This window comes from Polyodon spathula, chromosome 6 (genome assembly GCF_017654505.1).
Source record: "Polyodon spathula isolate WHYD16114869_AA chromosome 6, ASM1765450v1, whole genome shotgun sequence".
NCBI lineage: Eukaryota > Metazoa > Chordata > Actinopteri > Acipenseriformes > Polyodontidae > Polyodon > Polyodon spathula.
Genome location: NC_054539.1, coordinates 28,921,434 through 28,946,182, shown reverse-complemented (window position 1 = coordinate 28,946,182; position 24,749 = coordinate 28,921,434). Strand labels below are relative to the sequence as shown.

General features: G+C 36.3%; 1 protein-coding gene across 7 annotated transcripts in view; it reads left to right on the top strand.

Moving 5' to 3' along the window:
• The window catches only part of esrrga (estrogen-related receptor gamma a), a 241,352-nt gene that overhangs the window by 207,123 nt on the left and 9,480 nt on the right, over window positions 1–24,749 (top strand). For 6 of the 7 annotated variants that reach the window (XM_041252714.1, XM_041252717.1, XM_041252715.1 and 3 more), the window contains exons 4-5: window positions 6,110–6,220; window positions 9,082–9,264. In XM_041252714.1, coding sequence (XP_041108648.1) covers window positions 6,110–6,220; window positions 9,082–9,264 — 294 coding nt within the window. The remainder of the gene's footprint in view (window positions 1–6,109; window positions 6,221–9,081; window positions 9,265–24,749) is intronic. The other variant, XM_041252713.1, reaches the window with a different exon arrangement.

The window sequence follows — 24,749 nt, the reverse complement described above, 5'->3', positions numbered from 1 at the left end:
GTGAACAATTGGGCAAGGGGAAATCATGTACTTTGCATGATCCGAAATTCAAAGTGTTGCCTCCAATATTTGGCTTGATAATATCCCATATAAGCAAACTGCCTAACCAGAATGTAAAGCAGTGCATTTAAAAAGCATGCTAACAGAAACCTATCAAAAAGTATCTCCTTTATAATATTTCCTTTAAGTTAAAAGGCTTGTTTTTTTTTAAATCTTTAATCTTTAAAATCTTTTTATTCTGACTCAAATCTTATATTGAGGCCCTGTTTCAGGTCTCCAAATGGGTAGCCTTTTACAGCTTGAAGCGTAGAGTCAGCGTGTTGAATTTGTTTGTGTCTGTTATTACATGCTGCAAAATCACCATGTGCATCTAATTAAAGGGCAAAACAAACAAGCACTTCAAATCTCTTAACAGCCTTTCAGCCTTGCTTTGTTGGAAGCAATGCTGCATATGAGAACATTAAGAAACAAATTTGTTTCTGATTTGTAGGGGGGAAAGGCAGCTTGTGCATTTTCAAAAACTCAGCACCATGCTATACATTCTAATCCACAGCAGGCTGCAAGCACGATGCTGGTCCTGTCAGCAACCCTTTTCACTACATGAGTTTTTTTTAATTAAAAGTGGCTTTTTTATTTTTATTAGCCAATTTTCTTCAACAGAGAAGTTGGACCAGGGAAGGTACACAACAGTGAGAAATGACAGCAAGATAGACTACAGTGATGTATGTTCTGAAGCACTGAACTATTTTATGGTTGTTATAGTAAAAATTACTTTACAGAATCTAAAATACAGTACTGCACTATATGTTTTAATGTGAAATGTCTTTTTTTTTCTTAAAATTTTGGAAAGCAATCGACTCTGGTTGTAGGCAGCCAAAAAGACAACAGGCCCCTTAAGTGCAAGTCAGACCTGAACTCCCTCTGCCATTCAGTCTTAGGCCCTCTCAAGCAGAAATTGTTAATTGTGCCCAATTGTGTGGTTGTTTTATGGTGTGAAAAAAATGCCCATTAGGGGCCTAAGCTGAAACCACCAAATTCATTTAACTTTCATCTAAGCCAGATTTAAACCCAGGACTTTAAAGGAAAACAGCATTTATTTGCCTGAAGGACAATTTACCCCTAAAATCTGGCTTACAATTAGCAGATTCTTCGACTATAATTTCTAACATAAAATGATTGCTCAAACTCACAGGAATGTGGAAATTGCCAAACTTAATATAATATTAAAACTAAGGTACTAAGGCAACTGTTAACAAAAAACAAAAATATCAACACACATTCATAAGTAATAAACAATTTTCTTGCATCTTCCCACTAGCTTTCCAGAGTATTCAGTCTTCACTAGAAACTGCCTTGCTGCATTTTGCTTTACACCTAGCTTGTAATTTCAAGGCTTAGCTCCCAGCTTGATTAAAATTCTTTCTGAATGGGCAGGTTTTGCTTTGAAGGCATCGAAGGCTCTGAGGCTGAGTACAGGGGGACCCCCTTTGTTTTCACACAGAAATAAAGTGCGAGTATGTGCTCATTTACAGAGTGTAGCTGGCAGCCTTATCAGGAGAGAGGAGCGAGAGAGAGGCAGGGTGAGAGAGACATTGTAAAGATGAAAAGCTAGCATGGTGACAGAAGTCTTTATTAAGCTGGGCAGTAATGGAACATGTGTATGCATGATAAAGTGACAGAAACCAAGAGCGTTCAAGGCAAACAATAGCTGTAAACATGCTTTATGTCAGTGGAGCTCAGCAGATGTTTAGCAGGGATCACATTTTCTAGTCTTTTTCACGTCGGAGGAGGGCATATTTCCAAGAGATGCCCGATTTGCTGTATTCTGTATTATACCTCAGGCTTGAAGATTATGTCTTGAAATCTGTGTGTTTGAAAGAATTGCAGTGTTTGTGGGTGAAAAAAAAAATGTGATTACCAAATTCACAAGTGTAGTAAAATAAATGCCTAGAATTGCTCAACCATTTGGGAGTTCATTGATCTTTTTAAAGTGCCAAGGATATAAAAGCATGTTTATTTAGTTATCTAATAAAAACTAAACATTTGCCACACTTTTGTCTCTTTTCATTTATATTTTGAAGACATTTAACCAGTTGAGACACATGTTTCCTGTTATGCCATGTGGATGTGAATCTGTGGATTTATGTTATTTGACTGTCAATGCCTCTTTACAAGTAGAAGCTATGGGCTAGATAACATGGTGATTCAAATTAGTGTAGAATGTTTGTTTGTTTGTTGTTCATATGCCTGCATTTTTTATGGATGTAGAACATTTTAGTAACTTCCTAATCTGAGGTGCTTAAAATACTGATAATTCCAACCATCTTTGACTCAATCTAGCACAGTGGTCAATATATTCATAGTTTCCTCTTCTTAGAAGTCAGTGGCTGCCTTTTTATTCTTTTTGTAATCCTCTAAAGGAACGACATCTTCATGGTTCACTTTGTTTTATCTTGCATTCTGGTAAAGAATGTCAAATTCATATCTGGGGTCAACAGATATGTAGTGATGCTGGTATGAAGCATAGCAAAAGTGACAGAGCTTACTGTATTTGAAATTGTAAATGTTCTGCAAGCAGTATGATATGATATTCCCTTTGAATATGTGTGAGGGTGAAATCCGCTTAATTAGCTTTGTTCTAGTTAGAGAATATCCTGATAGCTGATTGTTACCACAACGGCCCCTATAAATTCCAGCAGACGCCTTGCGGGATTCCACAACACCTATGAAATTCAAAACAAGCCTTGTAACGTTTTATGGTCATCTGTGAGGTTCTAGTAAAATGGGGATAATTTAAAATGTAGAGGTCCTGCAATAACAGCACCAAACAATAGGTCTATCTGCAGGCTTAATTAAAACAGTAAAAATTGTGTCTTGTAATCTGCACAGGATTTATAAGGGGTTGAGGTGAATTTCTTTCAGTTGTTTTTTTTTTTTCCCCTTTCTGTAGCTTTGGATAACAGTCTCTCACTGCCTCAGGCATTAGCGCTGACAATGAGAGGACATCTATAACGACTGGGGATGGACATGTTACTGCTCACATGTGAAAGTAATCAAAAGATAAATTTCAGGCAATAACTGGCATGTTATTTATTATCTTAAAGAAAAGCAATCTGCTGTCTTCCAGGGCCACGAAACTAAGCTCACTCAAGTGAGGCAATTGCGGAAGGCTCATCTTTTGCTCCAAGTAAACTGTGTGATCGCCATTACAAAGCTGTCTTGCAGTTCTACATTAAGGGCAGCTTTACTTAAGGGCCCTGTGTTAACTATTCAGAGTGCAAACAAGTTGGCATAACCCTGTAATACAGGCAGGTCACATGCAGAATCCAGTTTCTTGTAACTATGAGCGTTTTATACAATATACTTGCATGTGAAAACAAGGTATATTTTGTATTTCTGTTTCTAACAGTTTGCATAAATTTCCTTTATTACAGTAGTACCAGTATACCACTTTTTGGAAACTGTTAGGTTAAAATAAAAGTCACCAGAGAAAAATATTGTAATACACTGCTTAAAGCATTACAGATATTATAACTTGTAATAGTGGACTGTAGATGTACGAGTTGTTGGGTCCCAGTTATGGAGTTGTATGTACCAGGAAAAATCTAGATTTAATATTCTGTCCTTAGAACTACAGACGCCAAAAGGGTAATCACACATGACTAGCTTGAGTTGGGGCTCTCTAGCTCTGCACGACTCAGCAGAGTGTCTGGCATTCCAGCACATGGAACAGCTACTCCAGAAGTCTCAGCTGCAGTGCACTCTGACGCAGCCTCTTTATGTCAACAGACTGTTACCCTTTGGAGCACCTGTTAATCACAATGTTAATCCTATTTGCTTTGGTCACTGTAAAAGGAGTAGCTTTATGAAAGCACAGTATATTCCCTACTATATGGGAAAGAAATGCTTCCAAAGCCCTCCTTTTCATGTCTTGATATAAGTCTTGTAGCTGTCTTTGACCAGAAGTGAAACAAGTTTGTTGTCCTCATCTTAGGACTTTGTGGTTTTTGTAATAAATTCTGGTGGCAGTATTTAGTCAGTTAGTTAGGATAAGCTTTTAATAGTAGTGGGTTGTTTTTTGGGGGAAATGTGCTAAATATTTTGTTTGGAAGTACAAACACGGGCACATCCAGAAAAGGTGCTCCGCATGGAGTGCAGGCTGCGTCCTATAGCCTGGAGATTGCTGGTTCGTATCCAGGCTATGTTATTTGCCTACCATGACCGGGAGTTCCCAGGGAGCGCCGCCCGGGTAGGGAGGGCTTGGATCAGCAGGGTAATCCTTGGTTCACCGACTTCTGTGGCCAGCAGGGCGCCTGTGGGTTGGCTGTGGAGACATTCATATCTGTGCTGTCCTTCAGCACTATAGGTATGATGGTTTCGCTGTGGACTTGCAGTTGAAAAAAGATAGCTTGGCTGGGCACGTTTCGGAAGACACATGTGTCTACCGCCATTTCGCAAAGTCAGCGCAGGGGTTGCAGCCGTGGACCGAGATCAATACATACAGTTGGCGATTCCAAATTGTGAATGGGGTGAAAAAAAAATCCATTGGCAACGACTACATTTTAAAAATAATATATTAAAAATAAACAAAAAAGGACTCACAGTCGTTTTTGATAAACTTGTTAGTTAGGCCATGTTCAGATAATCAATGAGTAACTAAATGAGTTGTGAATATTCATGTGAGAGGCCATAGATACAAAAGCAACAGTGTCTCCCTGAACCTCATAGAGCAGAGTAGCTTATTTAGAATTCTGGATTTTTTTTTTTTTAGCAAAGACTTTGAATATCCAGCTTTAGCATGTTCCTGCTCATCTGGAAAAGATTCAGGCATGATATATAAGCTTCTGAAGAGATGCATCTATTTTGGAGCTGTGGTGGAAAACGCAAAGCTTACTAATCTAAATTGAGCTGTAGTATTAGTAACACGATCTCTCTAATAAAATGGTCATAAATCTTCCCAGCATTAGCCCGTGAACAGATGCACACATTGTAGGGAGGGATAAGATGTCACCTCGGGTACACTATGGTATTACAAAAGGGGCAAAAGCATGATCATAGCTGTGAGTTAGCACTGCAAATCTTTCCCCTGGTAGTTAACAGTGTGTCTCCATAGAGATTCACTTACTAGGTGAGCTTGTAAGGTGTTAAGTTGTCAATATATGACAGTTTTTCTCTAGTAGTGTTAAATAGTTATGTCAGATATGTGACATCTTTACAAGACCCAGTCTATTCTAGTATGTGTAATGTACATGTGTTTGTGCGTTTGTCTAATACACTACATATACATACTATATACAGTTTATTTTGTATAGTACATTGTAAGGTGTATAACAGGTGGAATATATATCTTTCATCAATTCCTACACAGCTGTTTTGTTTTGTGCTTGATAAAATGTGGCTAGAGCCACCTTTAACTGGTTTCCAAGGGAACTACTTGTCCCAAGAGAGGTTTGTATAATTAAATTAGGGTTTCTTAGTATGTCAATTAATTAAAAGGATAGATGGGTCTTTAAGGCACTGTTCCAATTTGAGCTGGTAGAAAAACACAATTGAATGTGTTTTTACAACCATAGCAACACAATAAATAACCCAGCCACATCCAGTGATCCTGATGGTCAAGCTTGAATGTATTGGCATCTATCTAATTTATGTTTTTGGAAGAAAAAACTAAAAAGCATTGTACCTATTGATGCCTAGAGTTTTCTTGGGGTGTCATTTAAAGGAAAATGTGGCCTCCATCTGCCACAACAGAGAAATTCAGCCTGATGTTTTGGGAAGAGCTACTGAAGGCTTTGAGCTTTCATACAGGAAATTAAGCTTTATCTCACATAAATGAGATGTACTGCAAATGACACAGTGTGATTTTCTTTTAAACTGATACTTAACAGATTGTTTTAAGTACTTTTTCCTCCTGTATGGGCCACAACTACCAATAATTTAACAAAGATATAAGTACCAGTTGATGTATTCAATACAAACTTTGCACTGTGCTTTTAAGTAGTTAGGAATGTGTCGGAGTAATCCAGGTCTTTCCTGTATTTGGCATTTATGGGGTCTATAAACGTGTTGTAGTCCAGTGGTTGTCATTAACACTTCTCTTTTTTTCTAGGTGTGCGTCTAGACAGAGTACGTGGGGGGCGCCAGAAGTACAAGCGCCGGATAGATGCTGATAACAGCCCATATTTGAATCCACAGCTGGTGCAGCCAGCCAAAAAGCCATGTAAGAACACCTGTTGATTCTTTTTACCCCACCCCCTGTACAGAGTCACACATACACTCATATACTTTCAAATGCACTTCCATAAAAAGGGGCTATTAAAATTCACAGCTCCTCCACATTCATTTAAAATATTGAAACACTATTTTATGGGTAAACATAGCTGACAGATGGAATTCATATTAAGGCAGTGAGTATGTGTTTTAATTTCTAGTTGAGAAGCATAATAGTGCTCTTAGCAAAATGCAACTTAACATAAAATCCTTGCCTTGGTGTTTCAATTCAGTAGCCAGAGTTCAAATTCATCTTAGTTTCACGTACAAAATTAATTTGCTTGTCACTGTTGGACTCACAAAACCCACCATTATTTAACTGAATTTGAAACACTTAAGTGTCCTTGCATAGGTGAAGCCCAGCACTGAAAGGCAGGAATGGTCCTTTGCCTCAGCCTTCAGGTTAATTAGAAGATCTTTGTGGGAAAGCTTACATAATACCAATTTCTTCTTAATGCTGCATCTCTCACCTGTCAGGAGCACTAAATATGCCGTTCTTCACTGATATTCCAACATTCTATGTGCATTCTACTGCTATTCATGGTCAAAACTGATTTTAATGAATAAATCCACAGTATAAATAAATAAGATAGTGTAATCAAATATTTCAGTCTTAAAATAAAGTAGTAATTTACTAAATTCAATATGTTAAATATTAAGGTTATTTCGAGCATAATTTTAAAAGCTCAAGATTATTATTATTACTTTTTGTTTTGTTTTGTTTTTTTAGGGGTGATTATCTCCCCACCACCCACCTAAAAAAAAAAAAAAAAAAGAAATAATCCAGATTAAACCAATCTGTCAGAGACATCAACCCCACAGTACTGTGTGTCCAAGCTGTTTTCCTGTTCTGTAAATACAGGCAAATGTAGCGCTAATCAGATGTATACTATAAATACCTTTTAGTATGTGGTAAGATAAACTGTTTTATATCGAAAGATTATTTAACAAATCTGTACAGAGGACATTTTTTTTCCAAATATCCACACAACAACACATATACATACACACATACATACATACATACATACATACATACATACATACATACATACATACATACATACATTCCAGCAACTTAAAAGGTTGTGTGTCAGTGGGAACTAAGTAACACTAAAATTGCATTGCATTGTATTGTACACCCTCAAGTATAAAGCGAAAGTATTATTACATGCACTGTAGACTTTTTATATGCACTGATTAGCAAGGATGCGGTATGCAAAACGTTGGAAAATGAACAAGCAGAAGTACGAATTTGGAATGGAAGTAAAAATGGAATATAATCTACCATTGTTGTTAATAATAATAATAATAATAATAATAATAATAATAATAATAATAATAATAAACAGTTAAAAATCCACTTAAAAGACAGCCCGTAGACATCTATAGCACGTCCCCGCATCTGACTGATGTGATACAATAACAATAATAATAATAATAATAATAATAATAATAATAATAATAATAATAATGCAAACTTCTAAAATGTTTTTAAAAATGAACAATAAAAGCCATAAGTATAATTATCAAAAATAATGTTTCGTTTAATCTCAAACACTGTGGCAATGACAGAGTCACAGTGTTTATTTACAATATTTGCCAGCAGACCCGGTGCGTGTTGGAGCGATTATTTGAGACCCAGCAATTATTTGAAGTTTCACAGAACATACACACATACTGTTCAAACACATTAACAAATTACATGGGGATAAAAATTGAAAGACTAGAAGTGATAGTTTTACTGATATCTAATTAAAACCACTGCAGTCATGAGGTTTATTATTGTTCATATTAATTCAATTAATAATTTCAGTGCTGGTAGCAAGATGCTTTTGAAAAATATTAATTTGGTCGTGCACATTTAACTGCATACAAATAACTGTTCGTTTGATCTACTTTATCTAATTCATATTTTTTTTTCTTCCTAACATTTACAAATTGGGAGGGTCTTTGATTCAGATGTAGCCTGGGAGATTTCCCTTGGTTTCTAAAGAGGGTCATTAAGTGTTATTAATTTAAAATGTCCAATGTTATGTTATATTGCTGTGCTCTTCTATGTGTATAAAAGTCACCCTTAACCGTGTTGCTGCTTTATCTGTATCAGCAATAGCTGTGGTTGAGAGAGATTTTTATTTCCACAGTGCCCTGCAATATGACATTCAAAAGATACAAATGAAGGTATTCTCTGATCGAGTGGTGCGCTTACCCCCTAGTTGATTAATGACCCAGACATGTGGATAAAAATATCCAAACAATACATAGTACACACAGGAGGCAACATTAGTAAGCAGTGAGAAGGATATAAAAGTCAGTGGGTGTTTGCTAACACTTTAATGGGTTGCTACCTGATGTCACAGAGAGAAAGAGGAGCAACACCTAACAACTGGTGTCCTGCACTGAACGTGTGAAGGACTCTGAGTAGTGGTAGCAGATGGACCAGGGAAACTACAATGATTCTAACTAATATTTCACTTCTAATGAAGTAGTACAGTAGCTTTTTTTTTTTTTTTTTTTTTAGTACAATTGTTTGTATTCTAATCAGGGCACATGGAAGCATTATTGGTTCCAGTGCTATTGAATAAATATTTGTGATAACTTAATCTATAACACTGAGAGGATATCTATAGATAGATAGACTATATATCTATACTATATCTTATACTATATATATATTATATATATATATATATATATGTATATATATATTACACTAGATGTATTTGTTGTTGTGTGCTGTTATTCAGTGTCATCTTTTGAAGGAAAATAATTTGAACCCAACATATTCTTTTTGTTCATGTTCAAATACAGTCCCATTTGGCTGCCTTGCAGATAACAAGATTGTGTCTCATTTAATGGTGGCTGAACCAGAGAAGATCTATGCCATGCCTGACCCAACGGTTCCTGACAGCGATATCAAAGCCCTCACCACACTCTGTGACCTGGCCGACAGAGAGCTTGTAGTTATTATTGGATGGGCAAAGCATATTCCAGGTAAATATTTTTACCATACTTGAATAATGTGCATCATCCCATATATTTCAAACATATATTTCATACTTTGAGTAAACTCTTTCTGCAGATTAATCATTTTTCTGCTTCTGGGGACTTCCAAACCATGTTATAAACAGTGGTGCTATTTAAATCATTAAAACTTCCCTGGTGTTTAATGCTTTTTAAAATACACTCACATGTACAATTAGAGATGATGGTTTTCATAACTTGGTATTTTAATGATCTAAACAGTGGTGGATCTAATAAGAGAGGACAAACAATAGACCCTTGTATGTCCTATTTTAATTTTATGAATAGCAGCGGTAGTTAGAACCACTACTTTAAAACTCTTAAAACCAAAGACTCTTTTTTTTTTTAATGTACAGTTCTGATTGATCAGAAAGTTACTGACATTGAAAAACAAAGAGTAAAAGATCTACCCAGCAACAAACATGCAGTCAAAGATTCATTTAAACAGTTAAGATGAACTGTGGCTGTCGCAGTTGTGATATACAGAGGTCTCCTTTGAGTTGTGATCTAGATTATTGACAGAAATGCAGATCTCTTCAATAAGGCCTATTCTAATCTTGCAGTTTCTTAATGTATGAAAAGTAAATTCAATTCGAAATGTTCACAGTAATTGCAGTTGTCCTTTCCCTATGGTTATAAATAGCATTTACCACAGTTGACCATTGTTTGCCACATTTAGTAATATGCGTTACCATACTTCTCTGGCTTACCTATTAACCACACTTTCACTATTACATTTTGCTATGCTTTTACTATAGTAAACTTGTATAAGAGATAAAATAGAGCTTGTTGTGAAAACACACAAAAAATAATCCAGTTTATTTACCAAGACAAAAATATACAATAGCCTTATTGTACTTTGTACCTACAATCACTTTGTATGTTCATTGGAATTTTTATAATCCACTGAAGCTAGTGAATCCAGTGGGATTCTGGGAGATAGCCAGCATAAAAAGTTGCACGCAGGGTTTTAATGGGTTTATTTTCCTGGCCGTGCCAATCTCAGCACCATGAGCTGTGGGATTGAGTGGCTATCTTTGATCCCCAATGCCAGATGCCCAACGGCTTTCATTTTAGACTTAAGCTGTCATCTATGGGCAGAGGTGGAATCTACAACCCCTGAGTCTAAGACACCCACGATAATCACTACAATACATTTGTTTTGTTCTGTTATAACAAATAAATAGTTTAGCAATAGTGCTGAAGGTCTTAGGAAAAGAAACCTTGTTTTTATAGCAAACAATTAATCAGGACAAGAATTTATCGTTTTGTTTATTGATAGTTTTATGCAGGGGTGAAATTCTCAACAAACAAGTGCAGGTACTCATATGCACAGCAGGGTGTAAACATTTAAAAATTGAGACAATTTGACTGCCAATGAATAAATACTTCAAAAATGTATACGTAAGTACATAATACATTTAAGATGTGAACGCAAGTGAAAACTCACTTTTAACTTAAGCCCTGTCCACACTACATAACCGATCTCGAGAACTGTACTTGAATCTGTTCTAATTAATCCAGCTCAAAGCGTCCACACTAAAGTACGGTTTCATATTTAGTCAGGATTAATTCTTCCACACACTATTAGAATAGTTTGGTTACAATTCCTAGCAACACAAAGAACAGTGAAAATGAATACTATAGTACCCACCATGCACTATTTTATTTTAAAATAGTGTGTTATGCATCATTGATAGAGGTGCATATTGCTAAAAAGAAACGAAACAAGTATTTTGGAAAAAGTAAATGCAAACACACTCAAGTAGGGCTTGGTGTTTTCAGGTTTTATTTTTAATCAGATGACATCCCTTTTACCAAATTGAGCTACTTCTGTTTTCATTATTAAACTCAGAAAAAAGCTGTTAATTACAAAATAATCTTTGTTTTTAACCTTCATAGCAGAGCTGACAAATTATATGAATTGTTCATCCCAATCCTGCTTTTAATTCACATTTTCATTTTGCAGTTGCCTAATTTAATATTGTGTTTTTGTTATTTCCCCACTAGATTAACAGAGATGTCCTGACTTTTTTTTTTTGTTTGTTTTTTTTTTTAACTGCCGGTATTCCGCCAAATATACCACAAAGCGTTTTGGGATATTGGAAGATACACAAACAATGTAGTTTGGTATTATAGTGTCCACACTTCTGACAAACCGCACTGCCTGATGAGATCTAATTTAAAACCAGGCTTAAGACTACCCCCTGAGGTGGTCTCGAGTCTGGTTCTAGAGTATGGTATTAATCTGTGTGTAGTGTCGATGCAAACTGTATTTAGAACATTAAGCCGGTTTAAAAGCAACTAGTATGGTTTAAAGGCATAGTGGACAGGGCCTTAAATAAACTCTTCAAAATATTTTAGAACAGGAGGTATTGTACACAGAAAAAACACCTCCCCATTTTGTTTTTTTGTTTATTACAATCCTCTTAACAAAATATACTAGGATCACAACAAAACAAAACGTTGATCACTATGCTTAACATGTACCTTGCAAGTTGAGCCAGTGTTTGAAAAGCATGAAGCTGCACTTTGATCCTGTTTTTTTTATGCTTTTGTTAATCCCTACCGTCTCACACATCACTGGCCATTTTACCATATTTCTTTTTGATTCTGGCAATGTGGTAAATCAGTGCAAGGCAAAACGCATTATGATAAATATTTCTAATATTTATCAACTATGTAATTTATGGTGAACACTGATGTGGATTTTTGCCTTCAAATTCATGTGCAGCAATTTTCGTTTTGAATATTTCAGATAGTTTCTCCGCCACACCAAAGAAAATAATGATTACTTCATCATAATGATAATTACCTCATACCGCTGTTTTCATGTTGCACAGCTAGTCTTCTCTCATTGATCAATGAATGAAATCTGATCAGAATGAAAGCTCGACCAATCAACAAGCAGTGATTATACTGATGTTAATAGTGGCCAATAACAGCTAACAGAAACAGAAGCAGTATGAGATGAAAAGCAGATTAAATAAATCCCAATACCGGCATCAAAGTAAGTCCCGTTATGGAGTACCGGTGAGTACAGGCAGAATTTCACACCTGGTTTGAAACTATTTAAATGGTTTATTTCTTTCAGTTAATGTGCATTTGTCTTTGCAGTTCTACTGAAAAGTTATACTAATAAAAAGAAAAGATCTCTGTAAAAGTAGAATACAGCTTTATATCCCCTTTCCCAATGCACAGTTTAATAATTCACAAATGCACTCTATATTGATATATATTGAAGTGTATAACCCTCCTTTCTTTAAAAAAAAAAAAATCTGTTTCAGTTTGCTTAACTTATTTGTCTCCCCTTAAACTAGTTTGTCTCTATGCTTTATACAGTAATTTCTTAATCAAATTGATGAGAGCCCCTTTCCCAGAGAGAACTGAAACCAATTTATCGGTCATGATACAACAGCTATGTTGCTAACAGTCGTAACGAACTGTCAGGCAATCGCAGTGGAGCTAATTTGAAGCCATTAGGTGTGCAGCGTTCGGGCAACAATTTGTTACAGTGGTTAGGAGCACTGCTGACATTTCTGAGCGCGTTCGCTTAAGATCAGTTCTAGCCGAGACCAGGCAAATTGTAAACTAATTTAAACATCACTCAGTATTACACAGGCTGGTGTGTCTGAAATCAATGGATAATGAACCAGTCTGTGTTTTGTTGAATGGAGTAAAGATACACTGTCCTCTTTGTTTTAGAGAAGGTATTGCTACCTATTGTGTTAAGATAATACTGCATAATACAGTGTTGTACGTACAGTGCTACATTATTATTATTATTATTATTATTATTATTATTATTATTATTATTATTATTATAATAATAATAATAATAATAATAATAATAATAATAATAATAATAATAATAATCTTTAATGATTAAGACTCATGAAAATGTGATTTCTGGAATAAGAAGTGTGTGGGGTGTTAACAGGACAAAGCTAGTCTACTGAGAGAGAAAGCATTTACATTCCTGCCTCTATTTAATTATTCCTTTTCATTATTTACTTTTTAGATTGATCTTCATAACGTTTATGTCATTTTATATTATGTACTTTTAACTGCTTTGGCAATACTACCAATGTTGTCATGCTTTAAATTTGAATTTGAAAGCAAATATTTAATAGGAAAGAAAAATCCCAAATGACTTTATCTGTAAATAGAATTAAACGCCTTGTGTTAAATAAATGAGAACTGTGCTATGAAAATTCCAACATCCCTTATTCTTAATAAAAAAAAGACACAATGGCAGCAGATAGCACTTGACCTTTGTTAAGGGAAAAGCAGGTATAAGAATGGAAGGTGGTGCCCTAATATCCCCTTTGTTAGCATGACAGGGTCCCTACTATTAGCATCCTTTTATACTCTTGGAAATTGCTCATGCTTCTCCTATTCTGGTTCCTATCTGCTGGACTCTTTTTTATTTCTCTTTCAATTTTCGTCTCCGCTCGGATAAGCGTGTGCTAACACAATATGATTGAGCTGTAAAATGGAACCCTGTCGTCTCTAATCTCTTTTATGTAGATACTGTGGTACTTCCACACTCCACTTCATTCTCTGTCTCTCTCTCTCTCTCTCTCTCTCTCTCTCTCTCTCTCTCTCTCTCTCTCTCTCTCTCTCTCTCCTCTCTATTGTCAGACAGGCACATGCAAAATGGGCTACAGAGTAACAGAGGTTCGTCAAATATTAGAGCTAGGTTTCACAGGGGTGTGATAAGGAGATTATTGGCTCAATGGTCAGACGTACTGTTCTGTGTGTCGGATTACAATATTCGCATGGAACTTCGTTAACAAAATGCTGGAGGTGCTTACTCAGGCGCTCTGCTCGCGAGCTGCTCCATTTCCCAGTTGATTGAGGTGTCACTCTTATTGGCTGACCTGTATTATATGTATAAGCTTAGTTGATTGAGCTTTGAGGTCACAATTGGAATTTAAAGGAAATTGTCCAACTTCTACTGCTTAAGGCTACAGGTGTCACAAGCTTAAATCTTGGTTCAAAGTATGTAGGAAGCAGCCTCTTTTATCACGCTTCATGCAGGGGCACTGCATTGCTGAAGTTATCAGTAGTGGGTAACACAAGACCCATCGCATAGCATTTTCAGACACTGTGGCTTTACTGCAAGCTTAATTACGAGGAATGAAGAACTAAGTCAAGTAGACAAATGTTTAGGTTTAGGCCTTATCGGTGCATTAACCAGACCATTTGAGTCTCGTATAGTTTTACCTCAGCATATACAGTATGATTTGGTGTTACGAGGTAGATATGAGCTTTATTTATTATTCCTAAGCCATGGGTAGGTGTAACTGGTTAAGATCTTTGTAAAGCCTGAAATGGTTTGAACTGTCCAATGGGAGCCTTATCTTTTACACAGTAGTACATCATCCTTTCTTCATCAAAACGAAGAAAATGTAATGCAGGGAATGGTTGCATTTCCACTAGCATAATTTGAAGAACCCGTGAAGAAAAACATTGGAAATCAGGTCTTTGACTTGGCCAAGGTTGAGTCAGGCAGATTTTCTTTTTAGTAATAATAAAAATGGTATCTTAGCTAAGGGAAAGTCCATCATTTTATCAACTAGGCCATTTATGGGTGACATGCTCTATAGGATTAGAATGGAATTCAGGCAGCAGCTTCCGTTTAAGAGCCAAAAGTGCAAGCCTGATGGTTAAAATGGGCCACTAAACAGCTGGAGTAAAGTCCCTTGTTGTCACCTCTTTTCCAGGCCTGCTCTTATCTGCTTCATCCAATCTCCAAATGAGTGCATGTCTATCACCGCTCTGGCTCTGACACTCTGGAAATATTGATTAATAGTTGCCCTAAGCTCCTTTTAGCAAATCAAATTTTCACTTTTAGCGAGGATTTCACTCCTGATTTATTCAGCAAAGTGAAACACACTAAATTAACTTTGACACTCATGGAAAATGGCTGAAAAACAAAGCTTTCTAGTGGAGAACAAAATGTAAATTGTGTGGCAGCTCATTCTTTTTTATATATAAACTGTATACTCTATATACCATACTTTGTATAGATTATATTCCTCTACATCTTTTTAAATATATAAACTAAAAAGCTAACAGCATTTTTGGTGATTTTGTTGTTATATTTGTTGTTGTTATAACATTTCCAGACATTATTAAGTGTTGGTGCTTCATGCACTTTGAGGATCATTTTATTTTAACATGCTTTGTTGTTTCATTAACAGAAAAAAAACATATGCAGTTAAAAAGTCTTATTTTGTATCATTATAGTGTACTAATGCTAGTTGAGTAAGTGGAGAGTGGGTCAAGAACATTGGTCTTCTCTTTTTCCCTCCTCATGTTCAGTCAAGTAAAGGCTCCATTAATCCGAGGGTGCTCTTTCACCCCACCTTCTTTCCCCGAGCTCAGGTAGGCTTCATACCTGCTTACCCTAATTTAAAAAGGAGGGATTAATTACCAGAGCCAGTCAGCACGATTCTACTGAGGGTACACATTCACCTGGGCACTGGAAATGTGAGCACGAACGAAAAGTGAGAAAGAGACACTGGTGATAATAGTAAGATTTGCTAGGATCTGACAAGCAGAGTCAGCAGTTTTTAACTGGCCTGCTCTAATCCCCTTGTATCAGATGTATTACACATGCACTTTGTCACCTTGTGTTTACATTGATAACATTAAGGTTATTTTGCCAATTGTTTTAGCTGCAAGTCTAACTCTAACCTTACGTTATAGTTATCAAACATGGGAAAAATGAATCAGAGTCAAAAATGTGCTTGGCTTTTTTGGAGGTGGATGATTTCCTCGTTACCTGAGAGCCCCTGCTTTCAGAGGGCCATCAGTCTACACTGCCTTACATCCCACAGAGGGCATGTGGCTGCGGTCATTTCTTATAACAGACTAAATGTATGCTGCTTATTGTTTTTCTAAGGGTACTTGTGTTATTCTGCTCTACCATAAATGTATTCCTGTCTTCTGTGGAGAAAAAAATAAAATAAAACGTAAAATATTCAGGCCATAGTTGTTTGTGTTTGTATTGATGGTGTTATGTTGTGTTCATGTAGTGGTAGAGGTTTTTTTTAAATGGAGGTTTGCAGTTTTATCATCAACCTTATTATGCATGGGCAATCTTATTATACACAGGTCTCACGCCATCACCTAATCTGATTATACACTGCGTATAATAAGACTGTAAAACCCTGTAAAGACTGTAATGTTTCTAGGAAAATTAGCATTCACTATGAATAATAATAATAATAATAATAATAATAATAATAATAATAATAATAATAATAATAATATGGAAATGTGCATACTATTTCAACATTATTTCTAATATCATGCAAATCCCTGTATAACTGACACAAAGCAAGTAAACACTGACTTTTAGGCTACTGTAGTTCATATATACCTGCTGGTATTAACTTTTGAAGTAGTTGCCCACATTGACAGATTTTGACAACCTTTGAATCTAGCTGCAGTTACACTTTCTGACAGGACCGCAAAGGAGCCAATGCCGGCTCTCGGATAGCCACAAGAGATCATACTTTCATGGTGGAGCCTGTTTTGTTAGGGAAGAAATGGGTTAAAAGCCGCTTTGCCTCGAGCTCCCATAATGCACAGAGACTGTTTCCTTGCAGCTGGCAGAAGGTTGAGCATGGCATCTACCTTACGCTTTGTTGTCTTCTACATCAGTTTCAAGTAACATCTTCTTGCAGCTGGTTTCACTTGCATGAAACATTCTCTTATTTCCTACAGCAGGGGATACTTGGTTTTATCTTTGTACAGAAGTACTAAAAATAATCTAATCATGAAACATACATCTTCTGGTTTTAAAGTTATAGATGTATTTACTCTAATACAGTATTATGTTTTAGTCAGTTTGGAAATTATTTTAGGTTTTGTCGTGTTAGTCCACATTTCAGTATTGAATTTAAATTGCATTTCTGGTATTTACTTTTTATTGGACCAACTACAAATGGCCCTTCAACAAGGGAAAATTGACTTTGAGAAGAAAGAACGTTTGAAATGATGTTAAATACTTGTTAACTAATGTGCTTGTTGATTCTTTTGCCACTAATTGAATGCCCGAAGAACTGAGAGGCAGGTTGCTGTTGACTCGTGCTATTTCAGTAAAGCTGAAACGGTTAACATTACAGATCATTTATCAGTTCTAAGAACTGTATTTTTTTCTACTCCTCTGTACAGTATACCTATTTACTTCAGTATTCAATAGTAGAAGCATAGAAACGTGTAGTAAGCATAGTAAAAACAGAGTAAAGCACGGAGAAGTGTGGTACAATATAATAATAAAAAAAAGCTATCAAAAAAACAGTATGTGTAGTAATTGAGCACATTTAAAATGGAAATCACGTTTAAATTTTTTTTTTGTTTGTTTTTTAATATCTTTTAGGCAAGTTCCAAATTTGTTTACTGTTTTCTTAGGTACACTTTTTGTGCCTATACTTTGAGGTCGGTTTTATTTTTCCTCTTTGCCAAAGACTGACAAAAATGAGAAAAGATACATTTTTTTTTTTTTTTTTTTTAAATCCTTCTGATGTAGTAAAATGTCAACCTTCACAAGGTGGTTCAGAAACAAAACAATGCGAATACAGACTAAATAGTTTTAAATCAGTTGTGTGCGTTGATGACTTTTCTTCTTTTAAAAAAAACTTTCTGTTTTTGTACTTGTTTACTGTAAACAGTGGGACAGTACTCTTTTTGTTTTTGTACTTGTTTACTGTAAACAGTGGGACAGTACTCTTTTTGTTTTTGTACTTGTTTACTGTAAACAGTGGGACAGTACTCTTTTTGGTTTTGCTGCTTGTTTACTGTAAATAGTGCCCTGTGATGTGCCATTAACAATATGTCACCTGAAAGGCAGCCTTGTTTTGTAAAATTCAGAAGTTTCAGAGTCTCCATTTTTATCTGTATCTTGTCAATCCTCTGTTTATTTGTGCAGATGAAAAAGGATGCACAGTGGCTCCGTGGTGCTTGGAGGCTTGGTCAGAGCCATCAGCCTTGTTGACTGGGCTGTGATTGCCAGTTGAAAAAACAAGGCATTATTGCTCATTGTTTCCCTCTTATTAGTTTGATTACATTTGCAAATCAAATCAATCCATCAGACACGATAGGGCCGCGTCCGCAATTTGAAGGCCTAGTAATCTCCATCTAATAAGATGCAAATGTGTCACATCGGTAAGTAACCAATAAATCATCGGCGTGTCTTCGGCAATCATTAAATATCAGAATGAACAGTCAATTTTTTGTATTTTCAATTTGCGATATGCTGCTGGAATATAAAGATAGATGGACGTAATTACACAAACCAAACACTATTTCAGCTCATTCCAGACAGCAAATTTAGTAGAAGGTATAACTGGCCTGTCATCGCACTACATTATTTCTGGCGGTTCATGCAAAGTTCACAGACAAGCATGAAATGACCATCGTCTACCCAGCCCCCAAAATAACAGTTCAAATGGGCCATCCTTTCCATCAGAGAACAAGCATGCACGGAAATGGGATTGGATTTGAGCTGTCGGGGAACGCTGAAGTATTATAACTCTTCACGCAGCAGTAGATGTAGGCCATGCATCAGGTTAAACAGGATCCCTGACTAAGGAGAAATAAGAGTCTGCTGGATTGGTTTTACCCTGAAAATTGCCTAATGGTGTTGTAAATTATTTACTGGTGCGGCATAGTTTACTGAGAGAGGAACTTTGTGTTCATAATTTTGTTGGTTTATTAGATCATTCTAATTTTATACTCCCAGTTTCTCAAACCTGCTTGTAGTGCTTGTGCTGATTAGGTAATTCCAGGGTTTCTATGCTAGTTTTTAATGTTTCATTGCACAGCTTTACGGACGGCACCTGTGTTGTTATAGCGCTCCTGCAAGTAATGCTACAAACAACAAACCTGAGATCCCGGTGCAACCTTTGTGCCACTTTTACAATCCTCAGTCTCAGCAAATTAGGCATCTAATGTACAGTATATTGTGTAAAAAACAAAACATCTGTACTGTATGTATTATACTTGTGGTTCCCCCTTAAACATGTTCATGGGAAAAGCAGTGGAGCAGTGAAGGCATTCAATCCACATCTACAAAGGCTCTTTTTGTAGTATACTTGGAAGGCATTCAAATATATAACATTACATTGTATTCTAAAGCTTCTGGTTTCCATGTCTACCTATTCCTAAATACTAAATATATTCTAAAATAACTCTAATGAACACGCATAACATGCCAGTCCTATCTTTTTACCAATGCCTTTGAATTGCCATTTGTAACGAAAACATGACAGTTACTAAGTATGTTTTCCAGCCTGCCTTAGTTATGTTTACAAGTATACAGCTATAAAGTGGAACAGCTACACCTTTAGCAGTCAGTGCCATAAATCCAGTTGAGTTCGATAACCAAGAGAATAAATATATAGTGAGGATCCACTGGGAAATCCCTTGCTTCTAATTATTAAGAGCTGAAAGCATGCTTAGACACTCTGCCTATTCCCCAGTCTCTTTTTGTCGGCTTTAACAAAGAGAATTCCTGTACCTGGACATATTTGTAACTGTCATACTCCTAGGGTACACAAGAAAGACAAAAATAACTTACTGATTTGGCTTTAAAAAAACACTATATACTTGGAGAACAACCCAATTTGGGTAATGTCAAGGGACCCATGGGAAAGGGGGAAAGATAAGCAACAGAGCAGAGCACATTCTGCATATTTGTATGTTGAAACACAAAGATTGGTGCAGAAAATAAAATATAATGTAACACCTAGGGGATTGTCTCTGTCTGCTTGAAACCAATGTTGTTGTTGTTGGAGACAAAGCAGTGTGGCCTAGACACAGTTGTGATAAATGTGAAAAAGGAAATGTTTCATTTCACTGATCATATTCTCTGCTCAATGACTAACTTGAGATGTTAGCACCCTCTCAATTTAGACCGAGAGAGACTCTACTAATTATCTACAAACTATAACATTAGCAAGTAGCAAACTTATGAGAGTTTGTAGAATATCCCTGTGGAATTCAGTCTTATTTCTGGGAACAATTTTTCTGGGGTTTCTTTTATTGCAGTAAAAATGGTTTAAAAGTCACTAGCCCAGTGCTTACTTCTTTGACGGGCCCCCTCACAGGGGTGCCTTGTTTTGTCCTTCTTACTTTTCACCAGGGATGCTAGAAATCTGTTGGCTGTGGGAAGATTTTCTGCTTTGCCAGATATTTCTTGTTTTTATATTTTTCGGGAAAGTCTTTTTTTAATAACATAAGCATGGAATTAGCTTTACGTTTACATGCTTTATATATAAAATATTTGCTGGCACTTTCTGCAGTGTACATGGTAGCATACAGATCCTCTTACGACCAACCAAACTGTTTCAGCCAGCACGCAGTATGAATGATTGGAGATGCTACCAATCAAGCTGCTGTTTTGGCCGTGCGCAGTATGAATGATTGGAGATGCTACCAATCAAACTGCTGTTTCGGCCGTGCACAGTATGAATGGAGATGCGGCCCGCGGGAGACGTAGACGTTTACATCAGGTGATACAAACTGTTCTGAAAGAAGTCAATGCGTTTATCTTTAAATTGTGTAAATATTATAATATATATATTATATATATATATATATATTATACTGTTATATATATATTATATATATAACAATTACAATGACTATCAATAACATACAAACCAATGCTTGTTTCGTCATTCATTTTTGTGTAATACTTCGGTCAGGCGTCTGATAGCTACAAATCAATCTGAAAAGAAGGCATGCGATGTCTCTATTGGTATTGTTTTACTTTGTTTTGCTACAATTAGTCAGTGTGTTCTCTGAGTAGAAATAATGGCTTTTATCATTGCGTGTTGAGGTATGCATCGTGCTTTGCGACTAATTATATTGCACTCTCTTAGAAGGCCACAAGGGGCCCTTTCTTCTAGGGCACTGTGTGGGTATTTCAATAGAAAGCCAAGCAGTGATGCAGACAGGGATGCCCCAGTGCACAACACCTGCCTTCTCTTTGTCGGCTCATTCTGTCCCCCCTATCAACCCACTGCATTGTGGTGGCGTTTGTTCCAGGATTTATAGGTTATCTTTATCTAGTGCTTCATCTGTGGGTAGCTATTATAGCTGCTTGGCCTGGTTATTGTTTGGGCTTGATAGATCTCTCTGTAGTTCATCAAAGGAAGCCGAGTGGCTCAAAAGCCATTGGGTCCAGCTGATGAAGAAATATGAGCTATCAGCCCTGGTAATGGCTGTAAAATTTCATAATTACATGGCCTTTATTACATTGCATAATGATCCTGAAGCAGTATGGAACAATTAATTAAGATTTTCAGCCATGGCTTTTTCAGAAATTAAAAGGTGCTCATTGCTGTGAAATGGGGAAATGGCTTGTCCTAATACATGTTTAAGGGACCTTCTCTTTCAATTTAAACTGTGCCATGCTAATGTCAAGAATGTTGCTGAGTGCTTTAGAGATTTTTTCACATATTTTTACACTAATGTTACATATGATCTAGACACTGGGTGCTGTGATAACTTCTAGTTATTCATTTTACACAATTGAACCTGAACATATATGTCAGGGGCATCTTTAAAAGTATATAAACATAAACAGGTTGGTTTATTGTTTGAAATGTTACATAACAACATGGATGATAATTCTCTACTCCAATATTGCAAAGCATTTGATTTCTATATATTTAAAATGGAACCTATTTCTAACCACTTGTGACAACAAGAATATTGATAATATAAATTATTTTGCTTTTGGACAGTACCATTTTATATTTTTAAAGTAATTGTTCCACCATATTTTCTTTCTTTCATATCCAGTTGGGTTTGTCATGTTTAATGGCCTCCAGTTTCTAAATAAAATCCAAAAAACTAAATTGAAAGATTGCTCTGAGTAGTAGTGTTCTAAAACACATGTGGCTGCCCTGCACTGGGAATACACTGATGCCTGAAAAAACTGTGACTGTGTCTGTAGCATAATGGCAAAAAAAATGCTGGCTTTCCATCATTCATATTGCCTGCTGGTTTTACAGAATTGGCCACATTCCTTATGTGTCACCATAAAGAAATCTGTTTCTGATACTTACATGAAGACAGCTTTTGGATAGATCCTCACAGACCAGTCATCTAACTGAAATAACAAACGAGGCAAGCGGTTTCTTTAAGGTTTATAAAATATGTGGTTTTATATTATTAAGAACAACATATTGGTGTGGGTTGGGTAGGGGGTAAACTATGCTAACATTTATATATTCCTATTTGTAATATACAGCAAACTGCAAACCCAGACTGTCCTACACAGACCCTGACCCATTACATTACATATAATTATGTGTTGCAATAGTACCACTGCTGTCACAGCTTTTCAATAACCACGATTGTGAAGAAAAAAGAAAGAAGTCTGTAGCAAACTTGAAATTTCAAGCCTTATACTGGTTTAAACGCATAGGATTTTAGGACACGTGAAGGAGTCTTGTGGAAAGCATGAGGTGAATATTTTAGGTGACATACATAACATACATGCAACCCAGCTATGTTTGAAATGATTATTACATGACATACACCATTCTCCCTAGGAATTGATTGCAACTTTTAAACATTCAGAGAGGAAAATCCTTTAGGGTGATGCACATCAAGGAGAGTGCAGCTACTGCCGACAAGCGCTTGTGTATTGTGTACACAGCACTAATCCCCTTAATAGGAATTTCTGTGAAATCACTGCCATTCTTGCAAACACAAGCACAAAAATAAAGGAAGGTGTCACTACCTCCTGCAACACTTATCATTCCAGAACGCAAAATGAAACAGGAGCCACAATGTCATTCCTACCACCCTTCACTGCTGTAGCAACAGTGAAAACGACAAAGTGACTCTGGGAAGGGGTAATTAAAATGTAAATATTGATATTTTATTATTTGAAATGGCTTTCCAGTGTGGAGTTTAATATCACTCCATCTGTGCGTCTCTGTTTGGCGGTCACTTTAGTGCAGCCCAGGGACTGGAAGCAGCGTTTCAGTCCCCAGTTATGTCAAAATGCTTGTTGCCGCTTAATTCTGATATTTAATTAAGTGGCAAAATACAGTCCATACAGTAATCCATGGAATCTTAACCAGCTGCTTGGGTATATTTAGAATTAATCTCCACTACGAATCAGTCCTAATGTATGCAATTAAGAGTCTGCCGATTTGGTAATTAGGTGTATTAGAATCAAGCAGTTCTTTCAGACTTATCCCTTGGGCTATTGTAAAGATCTGAAATAAAAAGAAAATAAAACATACAAAAATAAACCACCATATCCAGTTACAGCATAGACAAATCAGTATTGTATTATTATGTTTAGCCCAATACATTTTCAGTATACACCCTCAGTTGTCAAGTTAGTTGTATTTATGGGAGCTCCAGAATTAAGAAAGAGTAATCTTCCAAATTTCCAGTTTCCAACAAAATGTGGTAGGTATGTGCACAATAGCCTATATTGCCAGGCTGGAAATAAAAACACTTGTACCATATTATGAGGTAGGCAATAAGCTCACAGTGGAAAATCAGGGTCATAATCTAGTTATTCAAGTAAGGCTGAAGGATTAATCTGATGAGGAAGGCATGTCAGTTGTCATTTGGCCTCCAGATTGTACAGCCTAAAACATGCAAGTAGGCCAATTCCTTCTGTTTCACATATTTTGTAGTGAAACCAAAAAAGCCACAATGTCTAGTTGGTCTGTTCCTTAAACATATAATAATTGTCATATAATATATATATATATATATATGTCTGATGTGTGTTTGTGTGTATATACAAACACTAACTTGTATTAGTAAGCAGTCTTTCTTTCTTAAGTGCAGTTTCCTTCTAATAAGAAAAAAAAAAACACTATGTACTTCCCATACTGCATTGTGAATGAAGACTGTGCCTTCAAAGTTTCTTCCATTTATTGTGGTACACGAGGTCAGGCCACCTCTTTTTTATACTCGTACGCTTTGTAGTACAGGATCTGGGTAACTCCTGTACAGCATGCCTTTTTTGTCCCTGACAGGCGAATATTTGCTTAGCTGATAACAAGTGTCCTAAATGGATTGAGATGGCCACAGTAGTGTTAATGCATCCCCCTTCACCCCCCTCCACTCCCACACTTCTGCGGCTTAGATTTGTCTGCCCTTGTTTCAGAGAGATGAAAGCAGTTCTGTGATAAAAGAGGAGGTCTCTTCAATCTGCTCGCTGGCACTTGTCATCAGTTCACTGTAGTTTTCCTCATAGATCCTCCTGGGTAAAGGAGGTGAGGGACAGTTGTAAACAAGTAACAGCAAAGTTTTCTTTGTCTTTTTTTATTCCTTTTACATTTTGTTAGAGAAGCAGCCTATCCTATCTTTGAAGGATAGCATACAGAAGTTGGGATACAGTAGGTTTGCATACTGTAGTCGGCTATATATTCCCCGGCTTGGACATGTTTTTCAAT